General features: G+C 38.4%; 5 protein-coding genes and 1 non-coding gene across 8 annotated transcripts; 1 reads left to right on the top strand and 5 right to left on the bottom strand.

The window, feature by feature from the left end:
• Positions 1–3,708: 3,708 nt before the first annotated feature.
• On the bottom strand, positions 3,709–4,920 carry LOC114746005 (GDSL esterase/lipase At4g10955-like). Its single transcript, XM_028934182.1, has 2 exons — positions 4,850–4,920; positions 3,709–4,716 (listed from the first exon to the last, which is right to left on the bottom strand). Exons 1-2 carry the CDS (start codon positions 4,909–4,911, stop codon positions 3,750–3,752), a joined length of 1,029 nt encoding a protein of 342 aa, XP_028790015.1. The 5' UTR covers positions 4,912–4,920; the 3' UTR covers positions 3,709–3,749.
• Positions 4,921–6,486: 1,566 nt separating this feature from the next.
• On the bottom strand, positions 6,487–8,089 carry LOC114746007 (protein DMR6-LIKE OXYGENASE 2-like). The gene is made up of 4 exons (XM_028934185.1): positions 7,709–8,089; positions 7,392–7,627; positions 6,991–7,312; positions 6,487–6,889 (listed from the first exon to the last, which is right to left on the bottom strand). The coding sequence occupies exons 1-4, from the start codon at positions 8,087–8,089 to the stop codon at positions 6,638–6,640; spliced, it is 1,191 nt and encodes a 396-aa protein (XP_028790018.1). The 3' UTR covers positions 6,487–6,637.
• Positions 8,090–11,470: 3,381 nt separating this feature from the next.
• Positions 11,471–13,155, bottom strand: LOC114746013 (flavanone 3-dioxygenase 2). 2 transcript variants are annotated; one of them, XM_028934192.1, is made up of 5 exons: positions 12,754–13,155; positions 12,438–12,673; positions 12,027–12,354; positions 11,620–11,908; positions 11,471–11,551 (listed from the first exon to the last, which is right to left on the bottom strand). In XM_028934192.1, the coding sequence occupies exons 1-4, from the start codon at positions 13,030–13,032 to the stop codon at positions 11,657–11,659; spliced, it is 1,095 nt and encodes a 364-aa protein (XP_028790025.1). In that variant the 5' UTR covers positions 13,033–13,155; the 3' UTR covers positions 11,471–11,551; positions 11,620–11,656. The 2 variants fall into 2 exon arrangements, with proteins under 2 accessions (XP_028790025.1, XP_028790024.1); XM_028934191.1 differs by having other exon boundaries at positions 11,471–11,908; positions 12,754–13,154.
• A 1,597-nt stretch (positions 13,156–14,752) lies between these two features.
• LOC114746012 (flavanone 3-dioxygenase 2-like) lies at positions 14,753–16,319 on the bottom strand. Its single transcript, XM_028934190.1, has 4 exons — positions 15,991–16,319; positions 15,683–15,918; positions 15,280–15,607; positions 14,753–15,188 (listed from the first exon to the last, which is right to left on the bottom strand). Exons 1-4 carry the CDS (start codon positions 16,267–16,269, stop codon positions 14,931–14,933), a joined length of 1,101 nt encoding a protein of 366 aa, XP_028790023.1. The 5' UTR covers positions 16,270–16,319; the 3' UTR covers positions 14,753–14,930.
• A 1,637-nt stretch (positions 16,320–17,956) lies between these two features.
• TRNAA-CGC (transfer RNA alanine (anticodon CGC)) lies at positions 17,957–18,029 on the bottom strand. The gene has a single exon. It is a non-coding gene; the product is annotated as a tRNA-Ala (tRNA).
• A 644-nt stretch (positions 18,030–18,673) lies between these two features.
• LOC114746006 (O-acyltransferase WSD1-like) lies at positions 18,674–21,751 on the top strand. 2 transcript variants are annotated; one of them, XM_028934183.1, is made up of 7 exons: positions 18,678–19,116; positions 19,853–20,440; positions 20,538–20,604; positions 20,746–20,855; positions 20,984–21,199; positions 21,300–21,437; positions 21,524–21,751. In XM_028934183.1, the coding sequence occupies exons 1-7, from the start codon at positions 18,940–18,942 to the stop codon at positions 21,686–21,688; spliced, it is 1,461 nt and encodes a 486-aa protein (XP_028790016.1). In that variant the 5' UTR covers positions 18,678–18,939; the 3' UTR covers positions 21,689–21,751. The 2 variants fall into 2 exon arrangements, with proteins under 2 accessions (XP_028790017.1, XP_028790016.1); XM_028934184.1 differs by lacking the exon at positions 21,524–21,751 and having other exon boundaries at positions 18,674–19,116; positions 21,296–21,409.
• Positions 21,752–22,364: the final 613 nt, after the last annotated feature.

The following is a 22,364-nucleotide window of genomic DNA, read 5'->3' as shown; positions in this document are numbered from 1 at the left end:
TGAAATAGATAAATTCTATTATTATTTGGATTGAATTAATACACATAAGCTATGTCAAATTATTGTTCGGAATAAACTACTTTAGCACGCATTACATATATTGGCGACACTCTTGCGTTTGCAAAACAACGACTCACCAAGATTCCAATCTTACTGTCATATGAAATAGATAGTGACATACATATATCTGTGCATGTAACGATTTTCAAAAAGCACTTTATGTCGACAAATATAATGTGGTTCATCTTTGTTTTGTTCCCTGTCGACACATGTATCCTAATTAATCATATCTTTTGCTAAGAAACTCCCAAAGAAAAGGGACGTGTAAAGGGGGAAAGTGCAAAGAGAGAAAAGCCAAAACAACACCACTAATGGAAGCGATTAATACGATAAATGAAGATTATAAGCTGATTCAGCAGCCAGCTTGATTAATTAATTGTAACTTGTAGCAAGAAAAAGAGCATTCATGATCTGATGATAATAGCTCCTCCCACTTGAAAACTCCCAAGTCCTCTCCTTGTACGTCGTCCCGCAAATCTATGTCACAGTAGCTCATCATCATCATCCTCATCATGATTAAACCTTTCTGCAATGGTGGCCAGATCTATGTTCCCGTATGCAAAGTGCACCACTGTGCACTACAGAAGCTTGATTTGAACAATCTAACTAACAGCAGCACTGAAACAGTCTCCCACACACACAAAACACAACGCTATATATAAAAATATAAATGTGTGTGTGTGTGTGTGTAGGCAGTTTAGTTTGGTGGGAGAGAAGAAGAGGAAGTGTGGGGTAGCCGAGGGCGTTGAATGGCATGTATAGATGGATTTGTGAAATGGGGAAGAGGAAGTGAGGTAGTGGGTGGTTCGTGAAGGAAGAAGGACCACGTACTACGTAGTTGAAAGGAATAAGAGGGAAGGAGGGTATGTATGATTGGGCATGAAACCCACCTTTTTAAAGCCCAGGACAAACTTCCAACCCATCCATATGTACTGTTCGCGTTTCGCCCGCACTTTAATGCTTTTGTCCTCGCCTCCCATCCTTACGTGTCCATCATCCATCCAATTCCACTCCCACATATATACTAGTAGGTTTCAAGCTGATTTAAAATAGTTTATAAGTAACTTTTCAATCATGATTTGTGAAATGTGAGGTAAGTACATATATATAAGAAAAGATTTATCTAGATTTACGTGAATTATACTTATAAATACTTACAAGTGTGACTCTAAACGAACTCTTCCTTAGTTGTGAATATGTGTTAATATGAAAAGGTTGAATACAATGTGAATGGTTAAGTGCTTGTCTTAAATGTAGAAACTAATTGAAAGATTTATGTTGACCATAAATGAAATACGCTAATCCACTCTCTCTCAAATTAATATTTTTTTCAAACTATTCTTATCAATTACACATATGTATTATGGAAGGGTTTTATATAAAAGTAATTTTCATTGCGAATGGTTAAATAAACATTTAAAAAAATCAACACATGTTTTTTTGAGAGATGATAACTTAGTTAATTTCTTTAATTATCAAACTTCTATATTTAGAATTAAAAAGAATAATAAACTTCATATACTGTCAAGTCAGGGAGGAAGAGAGAATTGGGGCCACTCAACATGGTATTGGTCACGCTTGCCCAGCTAGGGCCATAGATGCTAGGGGTGTGCATGAAGCCCAAATGCCCGCTAAGCCCGTCCAAGCCCGAAGAAAAATTGCCCTGCCCAGCCCAAAAAAAAGGAGCCCGAAAAAGAATGGGCATCTTTGGGCTGGGCATTTCATGGGCAGGGCTGGGCATCGGGCAGGACATGCTGCCCTGCCCATTTGGCCCTGCCCAGATTATATTTATATATATTATAATTTATAAAATAATATTAATATATTACATTTCTTTACCCAAAAAAAAGTTATTCCCTCCTCTTTGCAATTTAATTTATTATTGTTACATGTCTGTTAGTTTTCCATCTTAGGGGTCTAATTTTTCTAAAAAAAGCAATAGTATCTTGCTTTTAACTTGTTCTTCTTGAGCTTTATTGAGTACATCCTATGAAATGTAATTTTCAGTTATGGACGAAAGTTTTTTTACATGTGATATCGGCAGGTCATCACTATTTGGGCAACGAAGCCCGCCCTGCCCAGCCCGCCCATGCCCAGCCCAAAATGGTTAGGGCTTCTATGGGCAGGGTCGGGCAGCGGGCTGCATTTTGCAGCCCGTTCATATTTCGAGTCGGGCATCGGGCAGGGGTCCTGCCCTGCCCAGCCTTGCCCATGTGCACCCCTAATAGATGCCTTTTACAACAAACAAGAGGTGGTTGAAAGGGCTATCAATACATCAGTGTTCAAATCAATCATCAATACAATGATATTAAATCTACTATTTTCCATTAATTAATATTATGTTATCAAGTTTATACTAATCCATAAAATATGTGGGAAAATGTTTAATCTAAAATAAAGTACGTAGATGGGTGGGCTGGGCCTTGTTGATGAGTCCTGGGCCCAGAAACAGTGGAATAACTGTGTCTCCGTGTTGTGACCCACTGGGTTCTGTCAAGACAGGAACGTAACAGAGTATAATTGGGTCCATGAATATATTATTCTGCACCATTAATCATTAATCAATCATTACATTGAATAATAGTAAATAGAATTAACTCGGCATTCCTTTTTTTTTTGTCAAATTTTATTTTTGCCTTTAACCCCCACTTACAGGGGAATCGTTATAGAATAACTTGACAGTTGAAGCATATATTCGAGGGAATAGAACAATTTAAAGGGTATTAGGTCCAATCCAATACCTTTACTATCATCAACTTAATTAACGACCCGTAAAGTAGTGGATGGAAGGAACGTTTGGGGTTAATTTAAAGAGTACTCTGCACATGTGCATGAATTATAAATTAAATATATTAAGACAAGAATCTAAGATTATCGCACCGTCGCACGTACACGTGATTAATAGCAATATCAAGTACAGCTAAATAGCAGAGTCTTCTAGATTAATAGCAATAACAACATATCACATGTAGTCCGATGATTACCAAAAACACCAAGTCTTGTACGTAATTCCATCTTTCTCTTCAGTTACTTCTTGATTTGTACAACTACTAAATTATTTAATTACATCGTATATTACACAATTTTTTTGAAAATATTTATGTATATCATCAGGTTATTTATTTGAGTCAAATCAGTTTGAAGAAAAATAATAAATATAAGTACTTTAAAGTAATTTAGTAACTTTCTTAATCTCTCCAATTAGTAAATTGGATCTTATATTAAAGACAGGAGATACTACTATCTTATTGATTATTACCCTTATATTATTACTCCTTTAGTCCTTAATGTAAGACCTAATTAACTAATTTGAGTAGATTAAGAATATTAGTTAAATTAGTTAATATGATATGTTTTTTGTTTTAAAACACTCTAAGCAGCTTCTTTAATTTTCTCCTTCCCTGTCCTACTTAATTATTATTGGTGGGGTTAATTTGCAAAAAAAATTGATAAACTTGTAAAATAGGTCTTGCATGCAAGACTAACATCAATTCTGATTATATATTATGGAGGAGGAGTATATGCTATCCTTAAAGCATATGTTAAGTGAAATAAGGAGAGAAACATATTGGGATGAAAAAGCAAGCCTCACTTTTAGTTTGCGTGAGATCTTAATTATCAGATGTGAGGCGACTATTCATCGGCTCTTTCTTTTCTCATTTTTAGGTAAAAACCTTGTCAAGCTATTACTACTTGTAACGATACACAACAGGGTGAGAACGCAGACTAGGGTCCCACCACTGTGTAATCCCATGAGCCGCTTTGAAGCACGGCGACTGAGCCCGGTTGATGATTAACTCAGCAGAAGGAAGCAAATGGCGGGGCTCCGAATTTATGTCAAACACATTAGACATGATCAAGCTCTTAAGAGTATGCTTTGTGGCCACATCCTCCAATTCTGCAGCCCCGAGCTCCTTCATCTTCTTCCTCTGCTCAAAATATTCTATATAACCTGAACAAGTGGGGTCACCTGGATTCAAGAACAAACAAGGCACCCAATCCGACAGGGCAGAAAATTGATCTTCCTTCTTCTGGTGTTGGCTCCGTAAATAAATAGAGACTCCCGCTTTCACCACAGAAGATGCAATGTGAATTCCTTGACGCAGTTTCGGGTTTTCAGTCCTCTCCAGCGTAGCCGAAGGAAAGGGAGGGTTGAAAAGGTAGGTAGGGAGACGACAACCCGACATGGCCATGTTCTTGGCAGCGAGCAAAGCTATGGCTGAGCCTAAGGAGTGACCGGTGAGCCAGATGTTGGGAGCACCACCTGCCATGGTAACCCAGTGTTGAACTCTGCTGACGGCGTGGTGGAAGCGGGTGCTGTTGTGGAGGGTGCCGAAGAAGGATCGGATACATAAGAGGAAGTCATTGTACAGAGGTGGGGCCGGAGCGGCGGTGATGATTCCTCGGAATGCGATGACGTATTTTGGGGAATTGCCGACGACGTTGCCGGATTTGGAGTGGAGCTGGAGGACGGCTCCGACGACAGAGTGATCGGAGCTATCGTGGAGAGGTTCAATGAGATGAAAGTGGAAGAAGCGCCACCAGGGAAGAGCCAGAGATTTGGGTCCGAACCGTTTCATTCGGCGGTCGTGTTCATAAACGTACACTCCTTGAACCAAGCTTGCGAGGACGCATCTTCTGTGGTTTGCGTTATTCCTGCATGCATGAGAAACCCATAAATATATATATATATATATATATATATAGAGTAACGCTTTAAATGTGGTTGCTGTTAGCTTGTACATAATTTTCATGCGGCAAGAGATTTTAGGAGAGATCACGAACACACCAGTCAACGGATTTGAGATAAGTAGGTCCTGAGATATTGAAAATTTGACGCTCTGGCACCATTTCTGCTCTTCTCTGCAAGTCTGTGTTTGATGATCCAACATGTCTGAAATGATTTCGATCAATTATATAAATATATGTATGAGTGGAACTTTGCTTGGGGATAAGAACGAATCTGGAGGAAATATCATAAGTTGTTTGAAGTCCAAAATAGAGTTCCATAAGCAAAGATTCCTTTCTATATTTTATTCTTTTGGTCGAAGTGTAACTGAAGGAATGAATTCTGTCCTGTTCAATTACGTGGTTCGATGCACGTCATCTCTGGTACACGTGCACGTTTCTGAAGGGCCAAAGTAGATCGTTGGGCATCGTGAAGAAGAAGAGTCATAGCGCTTTCCGCCTTAGGCAAATGGCGATCGAATTTCCACATAGATTTGGCCATGCAGAATGGAATACAATTTTTTTTTCTTGTTTTTTACCAGCGCCGAATGGAATAGAATTAAAAAAAATAATATAATGAAAATGGAGTATTTCTTTGGCTTCGAAGTTGTGGGATCATTACATTTCTCGTTCATATATAAACCACTCGGTTTTGAACCTTGAGCCATTAGCATTATTTATCTGGAAAGCACCACAGACTCACGCACTCATATTTGATTTGGATAATTCACATTTAATTTTTTTTATTTTTATGTCAAATAAAAATTATTTTTCAAAAAATGATAGTTAGTAGATTATTTTTATTTTAGATGCTATACTCATTAAAATAATTATTTTTAAAAATAAATATAAATATAAAAAATAAATTAAATTTGGAGCATCCAAACCAGATTTAGATAGTCCAAATATGATGATATTGGGATACTTATCAAAACTAGTTCCACTGTTAAGTAGCTTGTACATGGGAAGACTATAAATGGAAAGAGATTTCAGGGATCGCCATATAGAAGTCAGATCCAGTTGAAACTACTACAGCTCAGACCGTGAAAACCAACCAACACATACCAATAATATAAAACTAGCTAAGAGAATTATGTTTAGTTGATGTGAAGATTAATCTAATCAACTGATACATAAAATTTTATATCTATATTGTAATGTAAAATTTGTACAAAATCACGCTATTTATATGTAGATTTTGCACAATACGACTGATATCAAATTTTATGCATGGTATATCAATAATTATTAATTTTATTTACTGAGAATTTGTAAAGATTAAAATTTTTAATGTTATTTTACTTTGTTATTGTTACAATTAAACTATTGTTATATTTCTTTGTATTTTGTTATTAGTGATTATTACGTTGTTGTATCTTGTTAATTTCAATTAAATTAAATTATTTTAATATGATTGGTTTTACCCCAGAATTTAACTTAATTTGATTCACTGACCCTTAAAGCACTACTTCAACCTGTTTAGTATTCGGTCTTGTTTTTTATTCATTAGTAAAACTCAAGATAATTAAAGCTGCCATTCATATATAAGCCATACATAGTACCCTTCCCAGTCCTAAATTTAAGTTCATCTTATAGTATAAATTATATTATAAAATGTCTTATATTAAGGATACGAGGAATATAACTTATTTTTTATACTTTGTCTAAAGAAAAATACCTTTATAGATACGCACATAATAAGATCTGTTGTGACTATTCTCAAGCATTATTGAGTATTGAACCAGTAACGAGAAGTGGCCCGTACAAAGGGTACTAAAACCCGCTCACATGCATCCAATCCGCTTATCCGAACGATCAATTGGTAGTGATGACGGCATATTGGCATGTATCAGTTTTGATGATTAACTCGAATTTCGTCCAATCCACTTTTGTCGGCCAGACTGCTCTGCTGCTGAACCTGGAAGTAGTCCTTGTACTTTATGTTCTTGAACAATGGCCCCTCTTCCTCCAGCAGCTCCGGCGCCGGCCCTATCTCCTTCTCCAGCTCTGATCCGTTCGCCAGCCCTAGACTTATCCTTGTGTCTTTGTTGTTCAATACCGCCCGGTGCAAGATGCTCTTATACTTTCCGTTGCTCACCGCCTAACCAATAATTGAGAGAATAAATGTTTAACGCGCATATATATATATATATAGATCGTTGCGTGCGTATAGATATTTAGGAGATGAGGAGTGGGAGTGACCTCAAGTTGATCTGCAGCGTTGACAATGAGGCAGTTGGGAAGAGGATCAACGTTGACCCAGTCGTGCTTGATCTGAACGCCTCCGATTCCGTTCTGGCAGAGGAGGGTGAGGAGGCCATGATCGGAGTGAGGAGGCATACCCAGGGCAAGCTCTGGCTGAGGGCAAAGAGGGTACAGGTTGACGGTGAAAATCTGTAAACCAGAATCAAAACCAGTGGCCTCCACAATGGCCGGGGTCTCTAATCCCAGGCTCTCCGATATCCCTTGCAGCAAAGTCCTCGCCACCGCCCTGATTTTCCTGCTATAATCATAACCCACCTCCCTGTGTAGATTGTAACATAGAATGCATTATACAGAGGCAAACCCAAGAATCAGACGAAACAGAGAGTTGATGAACTTACTTGAAACTAGGAGGTTTGTGAGAAAAATTGAATTCCGGGAGTGTGATCACTTTGAGGTAATCCCTCCAGTGATGAACCTTCTCTGCTTCAGGGAAAAAGCTGGTGCCGTGTCGGGTGGGTGCCAAGGGACCCTTGTCCACGAATTCCTTCTTTTCCTCTACCGGAAAGTTATGGAATTCGTGGGCCTTGCTCGTCACCTCCTCCATCAGCTTCTCCGAGATCCCATGATTCGTGAGCTGCCACAATATGTACACATCGTTAGCCCCAAACAGGAAGTGATTGCAGGACAGGAAGCAGAGAAAAATTTACAGGTTTACCATGAAAAAGCCCCACTCAGCGCAGGCCTTGCCTAGCCGAAATACGGCGTCGGCGTGAAGCTGAGGATCGTGGGAATTAAGGAGAGAGAAATCGACGATGGGGATGGAGGAAGCGAGGTGGTCGGCGACGTCGTCTTGGGGTTCAGCGATAGAGTAATAGGAGAAACGGATGGGGGAGACACCATTGGATTCGGCGAAGGATTTGATGCTGCCGATGTCGGAGGCGTGAAGGTTGGGAGGTTCCGACGAGGAAATGGAAGCCGTAGGGGGTGGAGCCATGGGGATGAGATAGTAAGATTGTGAAATCAGAGCGAGTGATGATGATATATTGAATGAAGGGGTGGAGTTAAGTGCAGGTAAGGGATGCTTGATCAGCACCATCTTATTAGACTTGCATGTGCTGTGCATCGGTTTCTAATTATTTTATTCCCATCGCAAAGCTTTATTTTATGATTATTGTCAATAGCTACAAGGTCAAATATTTATCATATATATTCGGTATTTAATTACGATTAATGTTCAGCGACCCCACGTAGTAAATAAAATCAAAGTAAAAGTCATGAATACAAAACACTGAAGAAACCAAAAGCAAAAACACTGCAACTATGACACCAACCATGTCCTGTGTAAGCTCTATCCATATTGTAGCCATCATCAAATCCGCCAACAAAAATACACTAACGGGATATTAGTTCACCTAAGTCTTTTTAACAAAAGTTTTTCCCAAGCTGAATCCAAAGCCGTGAAGGCCCCAAAAATAATAGTTAATGAATTTTCCTTTATTTCATTTTACTATATCCATTAAAATGATTGTTTTGAAAAATAAAAAAGAAATGAGATTTGAAAAAACTTAAAGGACATTATCACTCATCAACATATAACGCCCATCTGCATTATCACGTTCATTTTGTCACACTTGTTATGGATCATTGTATTAGCTTTGTAACTGTACGTATATCTTAGTTTGCGCCTTCATGCATATATATTGGACGTCCTCTGATTTTGCGTCGTGATTGATTTCTAATGTCAAAAGGAACGTTTTGGACTCTCCTGAGCTAAAATCAATAGTAAAGCAGGTTCCAATTAGCCCTTGATATAATATATGAAAACCCATTCAATTTGCTTGCATGATACAGGTCATCACAAGTCACTATATTTTTAATTACTGTTGCCCATTTTTATTTCAAATTAAGTCTTCTCCATGTATTAGTTAGCCCGCATTCCAAATAAGAAACATAATCATTAAAGAAATTTCAATGACAACAGAATAGCTTTTAATTAATACAATAATGAATGTTAAGATAGTAAATGATAACTGTAATTTGGCAAATACATGATTTCATTATTAAAACAATGCATGGAGAGCATTAAAATCATGAAAAGCTCTTTCTTTTAACTATTCTATCTCCGTTTTAGAATATATTTTCACGGTTCAATAAGTAAGCAACATATATACTTACTGGAAGCATTACTTTCTTCACGTGAAATTTTTTTTTTCCCTGCTTGAGTCTAGGATATCCACTGTCTGTAGTAATTAATTCCCTCATATTGTACACTTTCCGAAGAGATTTTAGTGTTGGCCACGGGATCTTTTTAATACACACTGCTAGGGATCAAACCCATGATGAGGTGGATTCATTGCTTATATACTATTTAAAATTTATCTGTTTTTTTTATTTACCAGAAAATGTATCTGTTTGATCTTTTCATTTTACATATGTTGTTTATGTAAAATTGGTCTCTACTTTATAAATTCATTCATCAATAAATAAAATTGTCATAAACAATAAACATAAAGTCCTGCATTCACAATAATATTAAATATTAATATGTAATCGACATTCTGATATTATCGATGGCTGTAAAAGTATCTAGTCAACACTTACTCAATATTTTCCCTTTATATGAAAAGTTGCTATGCTTAGTGTCAAACTTTTATATATCATGTCATCTATTTATTTAGGAAGTGCTTCGTTCTTTTTGTTTAGAATTCTTTCCCTTTCTTTAAATCTAAAATGTTCCTGGGTCTCCTAAAGTACTTACATACTCTTCCGGTCCTTAATATAGGACCTAATTCTTGAGTTAGTTTTGGTCCTAAATATAAGACTCATTTATCATATTTATCAATTTTCTCTAAATTACCCCTATAGATGCTCCTTCAACCACAATCAAGTAGAAGAGGAAGAGCGGGTATTAAAAAAGATGATTATGGCGTTTTAGGAAAAATGTGTCACTTTTCTTATAATTAACTAACTTACCTAACTTCCTTAATCTAATCAAATTAGTTAAATGGGTCTTATATTAAGGATCGGAGGAATATCTTCTAACTGTGTTATTCCCCTAAACCGCTGCAAAACCAACCCAACCTGCGGTCCGGCTCTAACTTAGCTTGTTCAGATCCGATCCGCTTAAAGCAACAATTATTGCTTATACTTTCCCGTTGCTCACATTGGTGATTGACCAAGATTATTAATAAAATTACCTCCAAGGGTTAATACGCATAATTTCAACCAGAGGAATAAAATTAAAGCTCAATCATAAACATAGCAGGGCGATCATCAAATAATCCTAGCTAGAGGAAACCAGCTCATATATATATAAATATATATACATAGTCACCTATTTTTACGGAAGGGCTCGCCAACTATGTACACAATTATGTCCTCTGCAAGCTTAATTCTAATTGCAGCCATAAAACTTACTCTATATGAATGCGATAGTTCACCCCAGTCTCTTTAATCAAATTAAGTTTTCCCAAAGTGAATCCAATTGAGCCGTCCCAAAATTAAGAAATGGAATATCAGTGTTTCCTGCAAGTTTCTTGATAGGTTTATTATCATCCCTTCCACACAGTCACTCTTAGAACAAGATGATTACCCCCTTCAACCCAAAATTGGCATTTCAGAAGATGGAATAACACTGATCAGTAGTTTTATTCAAAACATCATATTCGTTCTGTCACATACACTTTGTCAGCTCTGGAACCATATATCTTAGGTTGCCTTCATGCATGTTGATATTGGATATCCTCTCATTTTGCGTCGTGATCTCTAACGTCAAAAGGAACGTTTTGGACTCTCTCGATGAGCTACAGTCAAGTGAAGCAGTTCGCGTGCATGATATAGGTCATCACAAGTCACCTTATTACTAGCTCCGGTGATTAATATAAGAGTTAGTTGACTAATTTGAGTTAATTAAAGAAATTAATTAATTTAGTTATTTATAATAAATACTATCTCTAGTCCTTAATATAAAACCTCATTTGACTTTTATTTTGGTACTAAATATAAGACCTCAATCCATCTTGTCTCTAATATTTATGTATTTTTTTAAAGATAGTCTTTCTAATAATGGTAGTTCTAGCCAATACACTTGATTAGCAAGGATATTTTAGAAAAGACAACACCTATTTATGACAAATAACTAACTTATCTTCTTTTCTTAATCTCCTCAAATTAGTCAACTAGCTCTTATAATTAGTATGTGTTATCTTTTCTAAAATACTCTTGTTAATCATACGTATTAGTTAGAACTACCAATTGATGAAATTTTAACATGTGCAACAACTACAAAAATTATCTTAAAAAAAAAAATATAAGAGACAAAATAAATATTTAAAACTAAATTAAATCTCAAACTAGCTTTTTCATTAGAAACCAAAGGTAGCACTATATTACCCATTTTTTATTTCAAATTAGATGAAATGGATATATTAGTTGCATGATTTTTTTTAAAAAAAAATAAATTCCTCCAATTTTTTTAATATTTTATCACGATGTGCCAGCCAGGATGTGGATTTGAAATCCCGCATTATTGAGTAATTGAACATCTCCATCATACAAACTCTACAAACATCTCCACCGAACACACTGGCAGATTTGTTTGCGACACTCGACGCATATAAATACGAACGATCAATTATTAGTGATGACGACATATTGGCATATATCAGTTTGCAGGATTGACCCGAATTTCATCCAATCCACTTTTGTCGGCGAACCTCCTCTGCTGCTGAACCTGAAAGTAGTCCTTGTACTTTATGTTCTTGTACAATGGCTCCTCTTTCTCCAGCAGCTCCGGCGCCGGCCCTATTTCCTTCTCCAGCTCTGGTCCGTTCACCAGCACTAGACTTATCCTTGTGTCTTCGTTGTTCAATACTGCCCGGTGCAAGATGCTCTTATACTTCCCGTTGCTCACCGCCTAATCAATCCATTAAGAATCAATGTTTAACGCATATATCAACTGAATATATACACACACATGCAGAAAAGTGTGCGTCGTGTGTGTAGATATTTAGGAGATGAGGAGTGGGAGTGACCTCAAGTTGATCTCCAGTGTTGACGATGAGACAGTTGGGAAGAGGATCAACGTTGACCCACTGGCCATCGTGCTTGACCTGAAGACCTCCGATTCCATTCTGGTAGAGCAGGGTGAGGAGGCCGTGATCGGAGTGAGGAGGCATACCCAGGGCAAGCTCTGGCTGAGGGCAAGGAGGGTACAGGTTGACGGCGAATATCTGTAAACCAGAATCAAAACCAGTGGACTCCACTATGGCCGTGGGTTCTAATCCCAGGCTCTCCGATATCCCTTGCAGCAAAGTCCTCGCCACCGCCCTGATTTTCCTGCTATAATCATAAGCCACCTCCCTGTCCAGACAGTACCATAGAGTGGATTATATATACAAAGGCCAATCCAATAATCAGAGGAAACAGAGAGTTGATGAACTCACTTAAAACCAGGAGGTTTGTGAGGGAAATTGAATTCTGGGAGTGTGATCACCTTGAGGTAATCTCTCCAGTAATGAACCTTCTCTGCTTGAGGGTGGAAGCTGGTGCCGTGTCGGATGGGTGCCAAGGGACCCTTGTCGCCAAATTCCTTCTTTTCCTCTACCGGCAAGTTATGGAATTCGTGCGCCTTGCTCATCACCTCCTCCATCAGCTTCTCCGTGATCCCATGGTTCGTGAGCTGCCACGATACCCACACATCGTTAACCTCAAACAGAAAACGATTGCAGGTCAGAAAGCAGAGATGGATTGCAAGTTTACCATGAAAAAGCCCCACTCAGAGCAGGCATTGCCGAGTCGGGAGACAGCGTTGGCATGGAGCTGAGGGTCAGCGGACGTGAGAAGAGAGAAATCGATGACGGGGATGGAGGAAGCGAGGTGGTCTGCGACGTCGTCTAGGGGTTCACCGATCGAATAGTAGGAGGAAGGGATGGCGGAGCCACGATTGGACTCGGCGAAGGCTTTGATGCTGCCGATTTCGGAGGCGTGAAGCTTGGGAGGTCCAGACAAGGAAATGGAGGCTGTAGGGGGTGGAGCCATGGGGATAAGATATGTGAAATCAGAGCGAGCGATGATTGAATGAATGAGTGGGAGTGAAGGCAAGGGATATATTTATAAACAATTAATGAAAGGCCAGAGGTGAGGGAAGAAGAAGAACTCAATGAGGATAAGCAACTTTCTATGAAGACAAAGAGAGCACGTTGGCGAAAAATAGAAACACGATGGATACTGTCATCTAGAACTTGTCGTGGTCTTGACGAAATTATTTGGCGAGATATATATTGCAGATCTCTTAGAAATTTTATTTATAGATAAAAGAAAATATTTATCACGTATAAAATCCGATTGAGTTGTTCTTATAAAAAAATCACGTTTTACTTATAAATTTCTGTGGAAATATAAGCAATTTTCTCGTACTTTTGTGGTGAAGAAATCTATTGAAATAATGCTAACAGTGTCCCCCCCCCCCAAATAGCAAAGCTAACGGTGTTTTTTGTTTTTATTTTTCCGGCTCTCCTGTTTTTTATTAATACTACCTCCGGTCTTTAATATAAAACCTCATTTGACTTTTATTTTGGTCATAATTATAAGATTCCAATCTATTTTGTCTCTCATATTTATATATTTTTTCCTAAGATAATTCTTCTAATAATAGTAGTTCTAGCCAATAAACTTGATTAGTAAAGATATTTTAAGAAATACAACATCTATTTATTACAAATAACTAACTCAAATTTTTTTTAATCTCTTTAAATTAGTCAATTAGTTCTTATAATTAGGACTGGAGGTAGTACTTTCTATTACACATTTTATTAAACACACTGTTCTTTGAATTTTTCTTGCAATTACTTCGTATATTCATTTTTTATGGACGACTCCAAATTTAATTTTGACCCTAGTTCAAATGGGATGTTTCTCCTAATCTGGTTACGGCCATGTATGTGATAACGATGGATTGATTCGATTGAATCCAATTTTTTAAAATTTTGAAGGAAACCAACAATTGCATGTGGACGAATACTTTTTCGACCCAAAAAAGGGTGACAGGCTTCGTTGTTTTTCTGTTTCCTTTTCGGATATTATATTGCATTAAAATTATGAAAAAACAACACAATACAAATAAACGAAGGGGCGCTGATATGAATCAATGATCAAATATGAAAAATAGCAAACAGTAAAGTAGGAGGCGGGAGAATAAAGATGCTACTACGTAAAAAGCTCGTGGGAGCCGCCTTGTAAGTATTTCTGAATCTATTGAGCTGATAGGGATACCCACAACGGAGGAACATTATTTTGGGCCATAGAAGCCCATCTTGTTAAAGCCCAGGACACTTAAAAAATGTGTCCATGTCTCCTTCAAGATTCGTAAATGTTATGGCCCAAAGCCCAAGATATTGGAACCATGCTCAGAAAAGTTTTGGAGCTTTACTCGAAACAACGCATTCCCGTTCAATGTGAGAAATTATGGGATCATTTACAAAGGAAATGCCTATAATGAAGGATTATTATTTAAAAAAAGAGAGAGAATGAATGAGACCGTTGAAATGCGTATAATGAAGGATTATTACTACCATGGCCCTTGTGATGAACTCTATAGATTCACGCAAAGGAGAAGGATGCTCCCAAATATGCAGATCTGAGCTCGCAGTGCCCATGTGCCTTTGTCTGCTGATTTTCTATATAAATAGTAGATTATGTGAATTGCATATTTTATATATATATATAAAAGGTGAAATCTAAAGAAAAATAAAAAGAAGGGTTTGCTCAACGTGCTATAACTCTTTATTGCGGGGATGGGGATTTGACATCCTACATTCCTAATTATTGACTACTTCAACCAGTAGCCGCAGGCTACAGATACAACAATCAAGCCTCCGCTCACAAACATAACTCACATTTACACACCACAATCCCATACGATTGGTGCTATGGTAGTATCAGTTTTGAGGATTAATCCCAACCTTATCCAATCTACTTGTGTTCACTAATCCCGTCAGCTGCTGAACCTTGGAGAAGTAGTCCCTGTACTTCATCTTCTTGTACATTGTTGCCTCCTCTCTCTCCACCAGCTCCGCCGCCGGTGCTATCTCCTTCTCCAGCTCTGGTCCGTTCGCCAGCACTATGCTTAACCTTGTGTCTTTGTTGTTCAGTACGGCCCGATGCCAGATGCTCTTATACCTCCCGTTGCTCACTGCCTAGTTAATTAACGATCAATGTTTAACCTTGAACAAAGAGAATGGCTTGTACGTGAATGTAGGTATTTAGGAATTGAAGTGTCCTAGTTACCTCGAGTTGATCTGCAGTGTTGACGATGAGGCAGTTGGGAAGAGGATTGACGTTGACCCACTTGCCGTCGTGCTTGACCTGCAGGCCTCCGATTCCGTTCTGGTAGAGCAGGGTCAGCAGGCCGTGATCGGTGTGAGGAGGCATGCCCAAGGCCAGGTCTGGCTGAGGGCAAGGAGGGTACAGGTTGACGGCGAAAATCTGTAAACCAGAATCAAAACCAGTGGACTCCACAATGGCCATGGGTTCTAATCCCAGGCTCTCCGATATCCCTTTAAGCAAAGTTCTCGCCACCGCCCTGATTTTCCGGCTATAATCATAGGCCACCTCCCTGTACAAATGGTGACAGAGGGGATTACACAAAGGATGATTCAAGAATCTGAGAAAACAGAGTTGACGAACTTACTTGAAACCAGGAGGTTTGTGGGGGAAATTGAATTCTGGGAGTGTGATGACCTTCAGGTAATCCCTCCAGTAATGAAACAATTCTGCTTCAGGGTAGAAACTGGTGCCATGTCGGATGGGTGCCAAGGGACCCTTGTCCGCAAATTCCTTCTTTTCCTCTGTCGGCAAATTATGGAATTCGTGAGATTTACTCATCACTTCCTCCATCAGATTCTCCGAGATCCCATGATTTGTGAGCTGCCACAATTCACACATCGTTAACCTAAAACAGAACTGAAAACCAAAAGCAGGGACAGATAGGAATTTTACCATGAAAAAACCCCATTCGGCGCAGGCGTTGCCGAGTTGAGTGACGGCGTGGGCGTGGAGCTGAGGGTCGTCGGAAGTAAGGAGAGAGAAATCGATGACGGGGAAGGAGGAAGCAAGGTCGTCTGCGACGTCGTCTCGGGCTTCAACGATAGAATAGTAGGAGGAAGGGATGGGGGAGTCTCCATTAGATTCGGCAAAGGCTTTGATGCTTCCGATGTCAGAGGCGTGAAGCTTCGGAGGTTCGGACGACGAAATAGTAGGTGTGGCCGCTGGAGCCATGGGCGTGTGATGGGTCGAGGAATCAGAATGAGAGAAGTGAGGTGGAAGGAAGGAAGGAAGGAAGGAAGCGGTACAAACATTAAACAGATAAATAACTTGTCAGAGGCAGGGCAAAAGAAAAAGGAACCCAACAACCCCCTCAGCGGCTACGTGCTCATCGGCAACGTAGTTAGATTATTTAAAATAGGAAAAATAACAATCAAATCGTATTCAAGATAATTAAATACAAAAATATTGCCTAAAAGAATTAGATTAATCTGAAGTTTCAAAAGACCTTATTAAAAGAGATTTTACTTATTTAATTACTAATTTTTTGTTCTTTTTTTTAAGTATGCATTGACAACTGAAAGAACCGTCGTTAACAATTTAAAATGTAACAATTAACAATTATTACAGCAAGTATTGGTAACTCATACATTATGTGATACTGAGCAAATGTGTTATTAATATCTATCGTGATAGTTGTTAATTGTGATTAACAATTATCACAACATGTATTGATAACTCATACATTACATTTTTGTGATACGCTGAGAAAATGTGTTATTAATACATGTCACGATAATTATTAATTATTACACCTTAAGTTGTTAACTATTACTAATACATGTTAAAAAAAGATAATGACAGTTTAGTAATTAAACAAGTAGAATCTCTTGCAATGAGATCTTTTTAGACTTTAAATTAATTTAATAATTTTAAGAGACTTTTTTATATTTAATTATCTTGAATGTGATATTATTATAATTTTTCTTTTAAAATATGATATGAATAGTTGAGACTCAAAATTTTTATATGTAGTTTTTTTAGTGATAAATTTAATTTTGAAAAATGTGTTAACTATACAATTATTTTTTATTTTAAATTTTATATCTATTAAAACAAAAATTAATTAAAATGTATAAGAAATTTAAATTTAATCTCAGTCATTCAAAATCAACCTGGATGACTTTTGCTGCCGGCACTCCATGTTTACAATTAGCATGGAATGTGAGGATGTCACGACCGCACGATTGACCTGTACAAGGGCCCACATAAAAATAACAGTTTCCGTGGTACTCCTTTTTTGGGTTTTTGCCAGTCCGTGGCACCCCTTTTATGGGCCAACACACAAATAAATTACTGGTTTTTTTTTTTTGAGCTGAAAAAATAAATGCTGGTTGAAGGGATCCAGTGTGGAAGCAAGGAAACAGAAAATAACAAATATGGGATTTGATCTTCGAAAGCAAACAAATAAACAAATGAGCCACGACAACTCAAACTTGTTTATGAAATATAATGTGAGGGTAATAATGAAGTCTTAGCTTACATTGGCCTAAAATATATATTTATTCAATTCGGTCAAAAAAATATAATGTCAGGGTAATAATATACCAACATAATTCAATTCTGTCAAAAAAAAAATACTCATCTGGTTACATTATAAAAAAAGTCTTATATTTAAAACCAAAGAAATACCAACATAATTAAAAGCATTCTCACAATTTTATTTCATCCATATGCTCAAGAGGAGCATTGGGCCCGTAAACACAAAAGCAGAGGCCCTATCAACGAGTAAAGCAGGAAAAGCCCATTTAATAACATAAAAGGAAGGCCCCTTTATTTGGCCCAATCTAAACAAACTAACGGCATCTTTTTGGGGAAAAAACAAAAAGCCCTCAGTACCTAAGATATTGGGGGAAAAAATTGGAGGTGCGGGGAATCGAACCCCGTGCCTCTCGCATGCGAAGCGAGCGCTCTACCATATGAGCTACACCCCCAGGTGACACTTGCTCACTACTTATTTATTTAAAGAATAACTTCAACGTATCAATTTGTAATCATAGTAAGCTACTTCCGTGTCCCAGAAAGTTTTCGTGCTCCCACTAATCTCTAACCAATATTATTTAGCTAGGTGTTAGTTAGCTTGTCTATGCACAAGACAAATTAAACCAAAAGAATGTTAGACTTTATTTATCATTTAACCTTGAATTAATGAAGCAATGGGCATTTGGATGTGGACTGTTTTTGTTCGCCTAATCTGAATCATCCGGTCAGGGGCGTGTGAGTGTGTGTAAACTCAAGTGCGTCCGCAACTAAACTAGCTCGTATCAGTGGAGTGACTCATTACTTGTCTTGTTTCTTTGATCTGCCTCCTTTTTTGACCTGAGTAGTTTTTCCGTTCTTTGAACTAATTAACGCTGATAGGGTAAATATTACAGATCATACACAGACCATTTCAAATGATGAACTCAGCATTATATAAAATTACTCCTTAAAACCCGAGTTGTGTTAGAATATTCCAGCTCTGGTAGTACCCTTAAAAGAAAGGCAGATCAGTCCCCGTGGATTCCTACCTAACCTGAAAATTTGGTCGCCTCCCCGTTCCCACTTGACGGATAAAACAAGAAAAGTTGGTAACTTTAAGCGCACAGAAATCAAACTCAGAAGCAATACTAGTCAGAGTCGGAGATATAATCAACCTCAAATCAATATTTCAGTGTTTCAGTATCTGCACAATATTTATCCAATTAACATCCATCCATCGGGGAGTACTGTGGCAGTCATCCATGAGCCCCGTGCCGTTAAAAGCTAACACTGTTATTTCGACATCTGAGCGAGTCCTGAGGCTAAAGAAAAGACAGAAAGTGTTGCAGAGGAGTAATTGAGAAAGCAGAAGGGAGGAAGACGATGGGCAGGACGAAAGAGGGCGAGGTAGTGAGTCCAGGATCGAGGATGTTCCACGCGCCTGGCTTCGACTATTACGTTATTGCAGTCATGGGGGTGAAGACAAGAATCGATCCTGAAGTCGTCAAACAAGGCTTAATCAATACTCTACTCAACCATCCCAGGTTCTCCAGCAATCTGGTACAGTACACACACCCCAGTTTATTTTCTCATTCATTCTCTGTGTGTTTTCCGTTTTTTTTTTTTTTTTTTTTTTGTTTGACTCTCTGCTTCGCCAAAAACAATACGATGATGTATTAGAGAAGAAACGTTATTTTAGTGCCTTCCTTGATTGAAAATGGAGTTGCTTTATTCAACAGTTATACAATTGTTACAAGTCTAAACTCTCTCTCCCTCTCTCTCTCTCTCTCTCTATATATATATATTGCGTTTTGTCGTTGTCGCCGTCTATGCCACAAACCAAACTTGGCTTTCTCTTTCAGACTTGATGATGAGAAAATATGGACTTGGAATGGAGATAATCTCATGCATAATCCCACGCAGATGCTTGCTATTATTTTATTAACAAAATAGTAAATTGTCGCCTTGTTACTGATCTTCGATTAGCTGGTTCTATACTTTCATCTAATTATCTTTTTGAAGTTATATTATATTCATTAACTTCGCGTGCCTTTATTTTAGCTTTGAAAATTGGACCGGTAAAACTGTAAAAGGAAACAGAGATCACACATGGGACTTTGTTTTTTAATTGTTAGTTTAATCCTGTAGAAACGAGCCTTCTCGGCTGCACTTGACAGTAACGCTGAGATTTTCAAATTTCAAGTTTGTCCTATAAAAAACCATGGTCTGGGCAATGAAATTTTAACTGTAATTACGAGGTTTCAGATATTCTGTGTTGACCTGTTTGATGGGACAGGTAAAGGATGGTAGGAAATGGAGATGGAATCCAACCACAGTAAACATAGAGGACCACGTCATAGTTCCACCAATAGATCCCCATCTTGACTTTCCCGATCCCGACCGATTCCTCGAAGACTACGTTTCTAACGTCACAAAAACTCCATTAGACATGTCGAAGCCTCTGTGGGAAGTCCACCTCCTCAACCTCAAAACCTCCGAAGCAGAAGCTATCTGCGTCATGCGAATCCACCATTCCTTGGGAGATGGTGCCTCTCTCATGTCGCTTCTTCTCGCTGCATCTCGCAAAACCTCCGACCCACATTCCCTACCAACTGTGCCTGTCATGAAGAAAGCCACCTCGGACCACCGTCTTTCCGGCGGCCGGTTCTTAAGGCGGTTCTTGTCGGCCGTTTGGGGTACTGTGACGTTGCTTTGGAACACTCTGGCCGACTTGGTGATGTTTGCTCTGACCGTCTTGTTCCTCAGAGATTCAGATACTCCTCTGAAATCTGCCCCTGGGACAGAGCAGCCTGATACGATGCGTTTCGTCCACCGTCACCTCAGTATGGATGACGTCAAGGTCGTCAAGAATGCCATGAAAATGGTATCTTCTATTTCTCCCCGTATAAATGCTCAAGCCGAACCGGTCTTTTGTGTTTGACTACTTTTCTATTTTGTTAAATAATGGAGGATATATTTAGACCATCAATGACGTTTTACTGGGAGTAACACAAGCTGCTCTGACTCGTTACTTAAACCGAACATACGGTGAGCTCCTCAATTGTGTAATTATGAACTAGATATATATGTATGCAATTTCCTGTTTTTGTTTGCGTGTGTGTGGGTGGGTGGGGGTAGTTCCGAATCAGGGAGTTAAACTTGAACGTATGCACCAAAATGATGGAACAGGAGCTGTGGAAGCAGATGGAAGACAAAGACCAAATCATAATCATATGCTGGGCAACATTCGACTTAGGGCAACAATTATGGTCAACGTTAGACCCACGGCAGGAATCCAGGTGATCATTCCTTATTCCCCTGCTCCTCCTTTTAATTTCTTATACTGATCCCTGAGATGAGACACAAAAAAGGTGCGATTATATTGGATACAAGAAGATTATTCTGAATAGTATTACAAAAGTTACAGGAGCTGGCAGATATGATGGGAGAGAAATCAAAGGCGAGATGGGGATGGGGTAATCGTCTAGGGTTCGTTGTTGTCCCTTTTGCCATTCTTTCTCAAGATGATCCCTTACAGTATGTTCGTCAAGCCAAAGCCATCATCGACCGCAAGAAGCACTCTCTAGAATCTTTCTGCACTTTTCACTGTGCTAAACTGGTACTCAACTTTCTGGGAATCAAGGTGTGTATGTACACTACTCAAAACCTACTGGACAAGTTAACTTGATCTCCACTTAAGAAAGCTATGTAATTTCACTTTGATATATTGTTGGAGGAGACAGGTGGCTTCAGCTATAACAAGAAGAGTTTTCTCAAACACGACCATGGCATTCTCTAACGTGGTCGGTCCCCTGGAAGAAATTAGCTGCTTTGGTCATCCTTTGGCATACATTGCTCCTTCCACATATGGACACCCTCATGTCTGTATCCTTCTCTTTCGATTTTATTTACAGCTTTGAATGTAACTGAATCCTTCAAATATCTGTGTTTTGTGTTGGAGTTGCAGGCACTAACCGTCCATTTCCAAAGCTATTATAACAGGATGACCCTTTCTGTGGCAGTGGATCCAAGTGTTATTCCTGATCCTCATGCTCTTTGCGACGACTTCCAACTATCCTTCCAACCCATCCGAGACTCTGTGGATAAAAATCTCGTCCCACATGCTGTCTAATATTTTCATTTATGATTTTTTTAATTATTGATATTATTATTATTATTATTATTTAAGCTTACTAGATGTCGTATTTTTGTCTCATTTTAATTAATACTAATATGCGCGCAGGTGACAATTCGTCTTGATAACTTATGCCAATGTCACTTATCTTTGGGGGGTATATGACTAAAAAAATAGAGACTTTCTTTAATCTTGATTAAAGGTTTTTCTTTCGAGGCTTAGAAGACAAGATTTTTTTTTTTTGGTGAATTAGAAGACAAGATTTTTGTTTCTTCTAATAAGTACGTTTCTCAAGATTCAAACTTGTATTCTTATTATCAGCTAACAGTTTGTTGGTAACAAACAGAGACTTTCATTTGAATGATCACTAGTCAAAGACGGAGTCACTATATCAGGCCATATTGGGATGTCAGTTGTGGGCCGCTTGCACAAAAATGGAGCAGCGGCCCGCTATATGGATACGGACTTTCCTAGCCCCCCCCCCCCAAAAGAAAAAAACACAGCTTGAAATAAAAGGTGTTAGGTAGGTGGGTGTAGGCACAATTAGGGGTGAGAACGAGACAAAACGAGATCAGGACAATCCCGTCTCCATCCCGTCTTGTCCCATTCCTTTTTCTTTTCTTTGGTCTCATCTCACTTATGTCCTGTCTCGTAATTTTTTCGGCCTGACTTC

This window comes from Neltuma alba, unplaced genomic scaffold (assembly GCF_004799145.2).
Source record: "Neltuma alba isolate B1F8T4 unplaced genomic scaffold, ASM479914v2 tig00004864_pilon, whole genome shotgun sequence".
In the NCBI taxonomy this organism is placed as follows: Eukaryota; Viridiplantae; Streptophyta; class Magnoliopsida; order Fabales; family Fabaceae; genus Neltuma; species Neltuma alba.
Note: the sequence above shows the minus strand (reverse complement) of the source record. Positions and strands in the feature narration are given on the sequence as shown.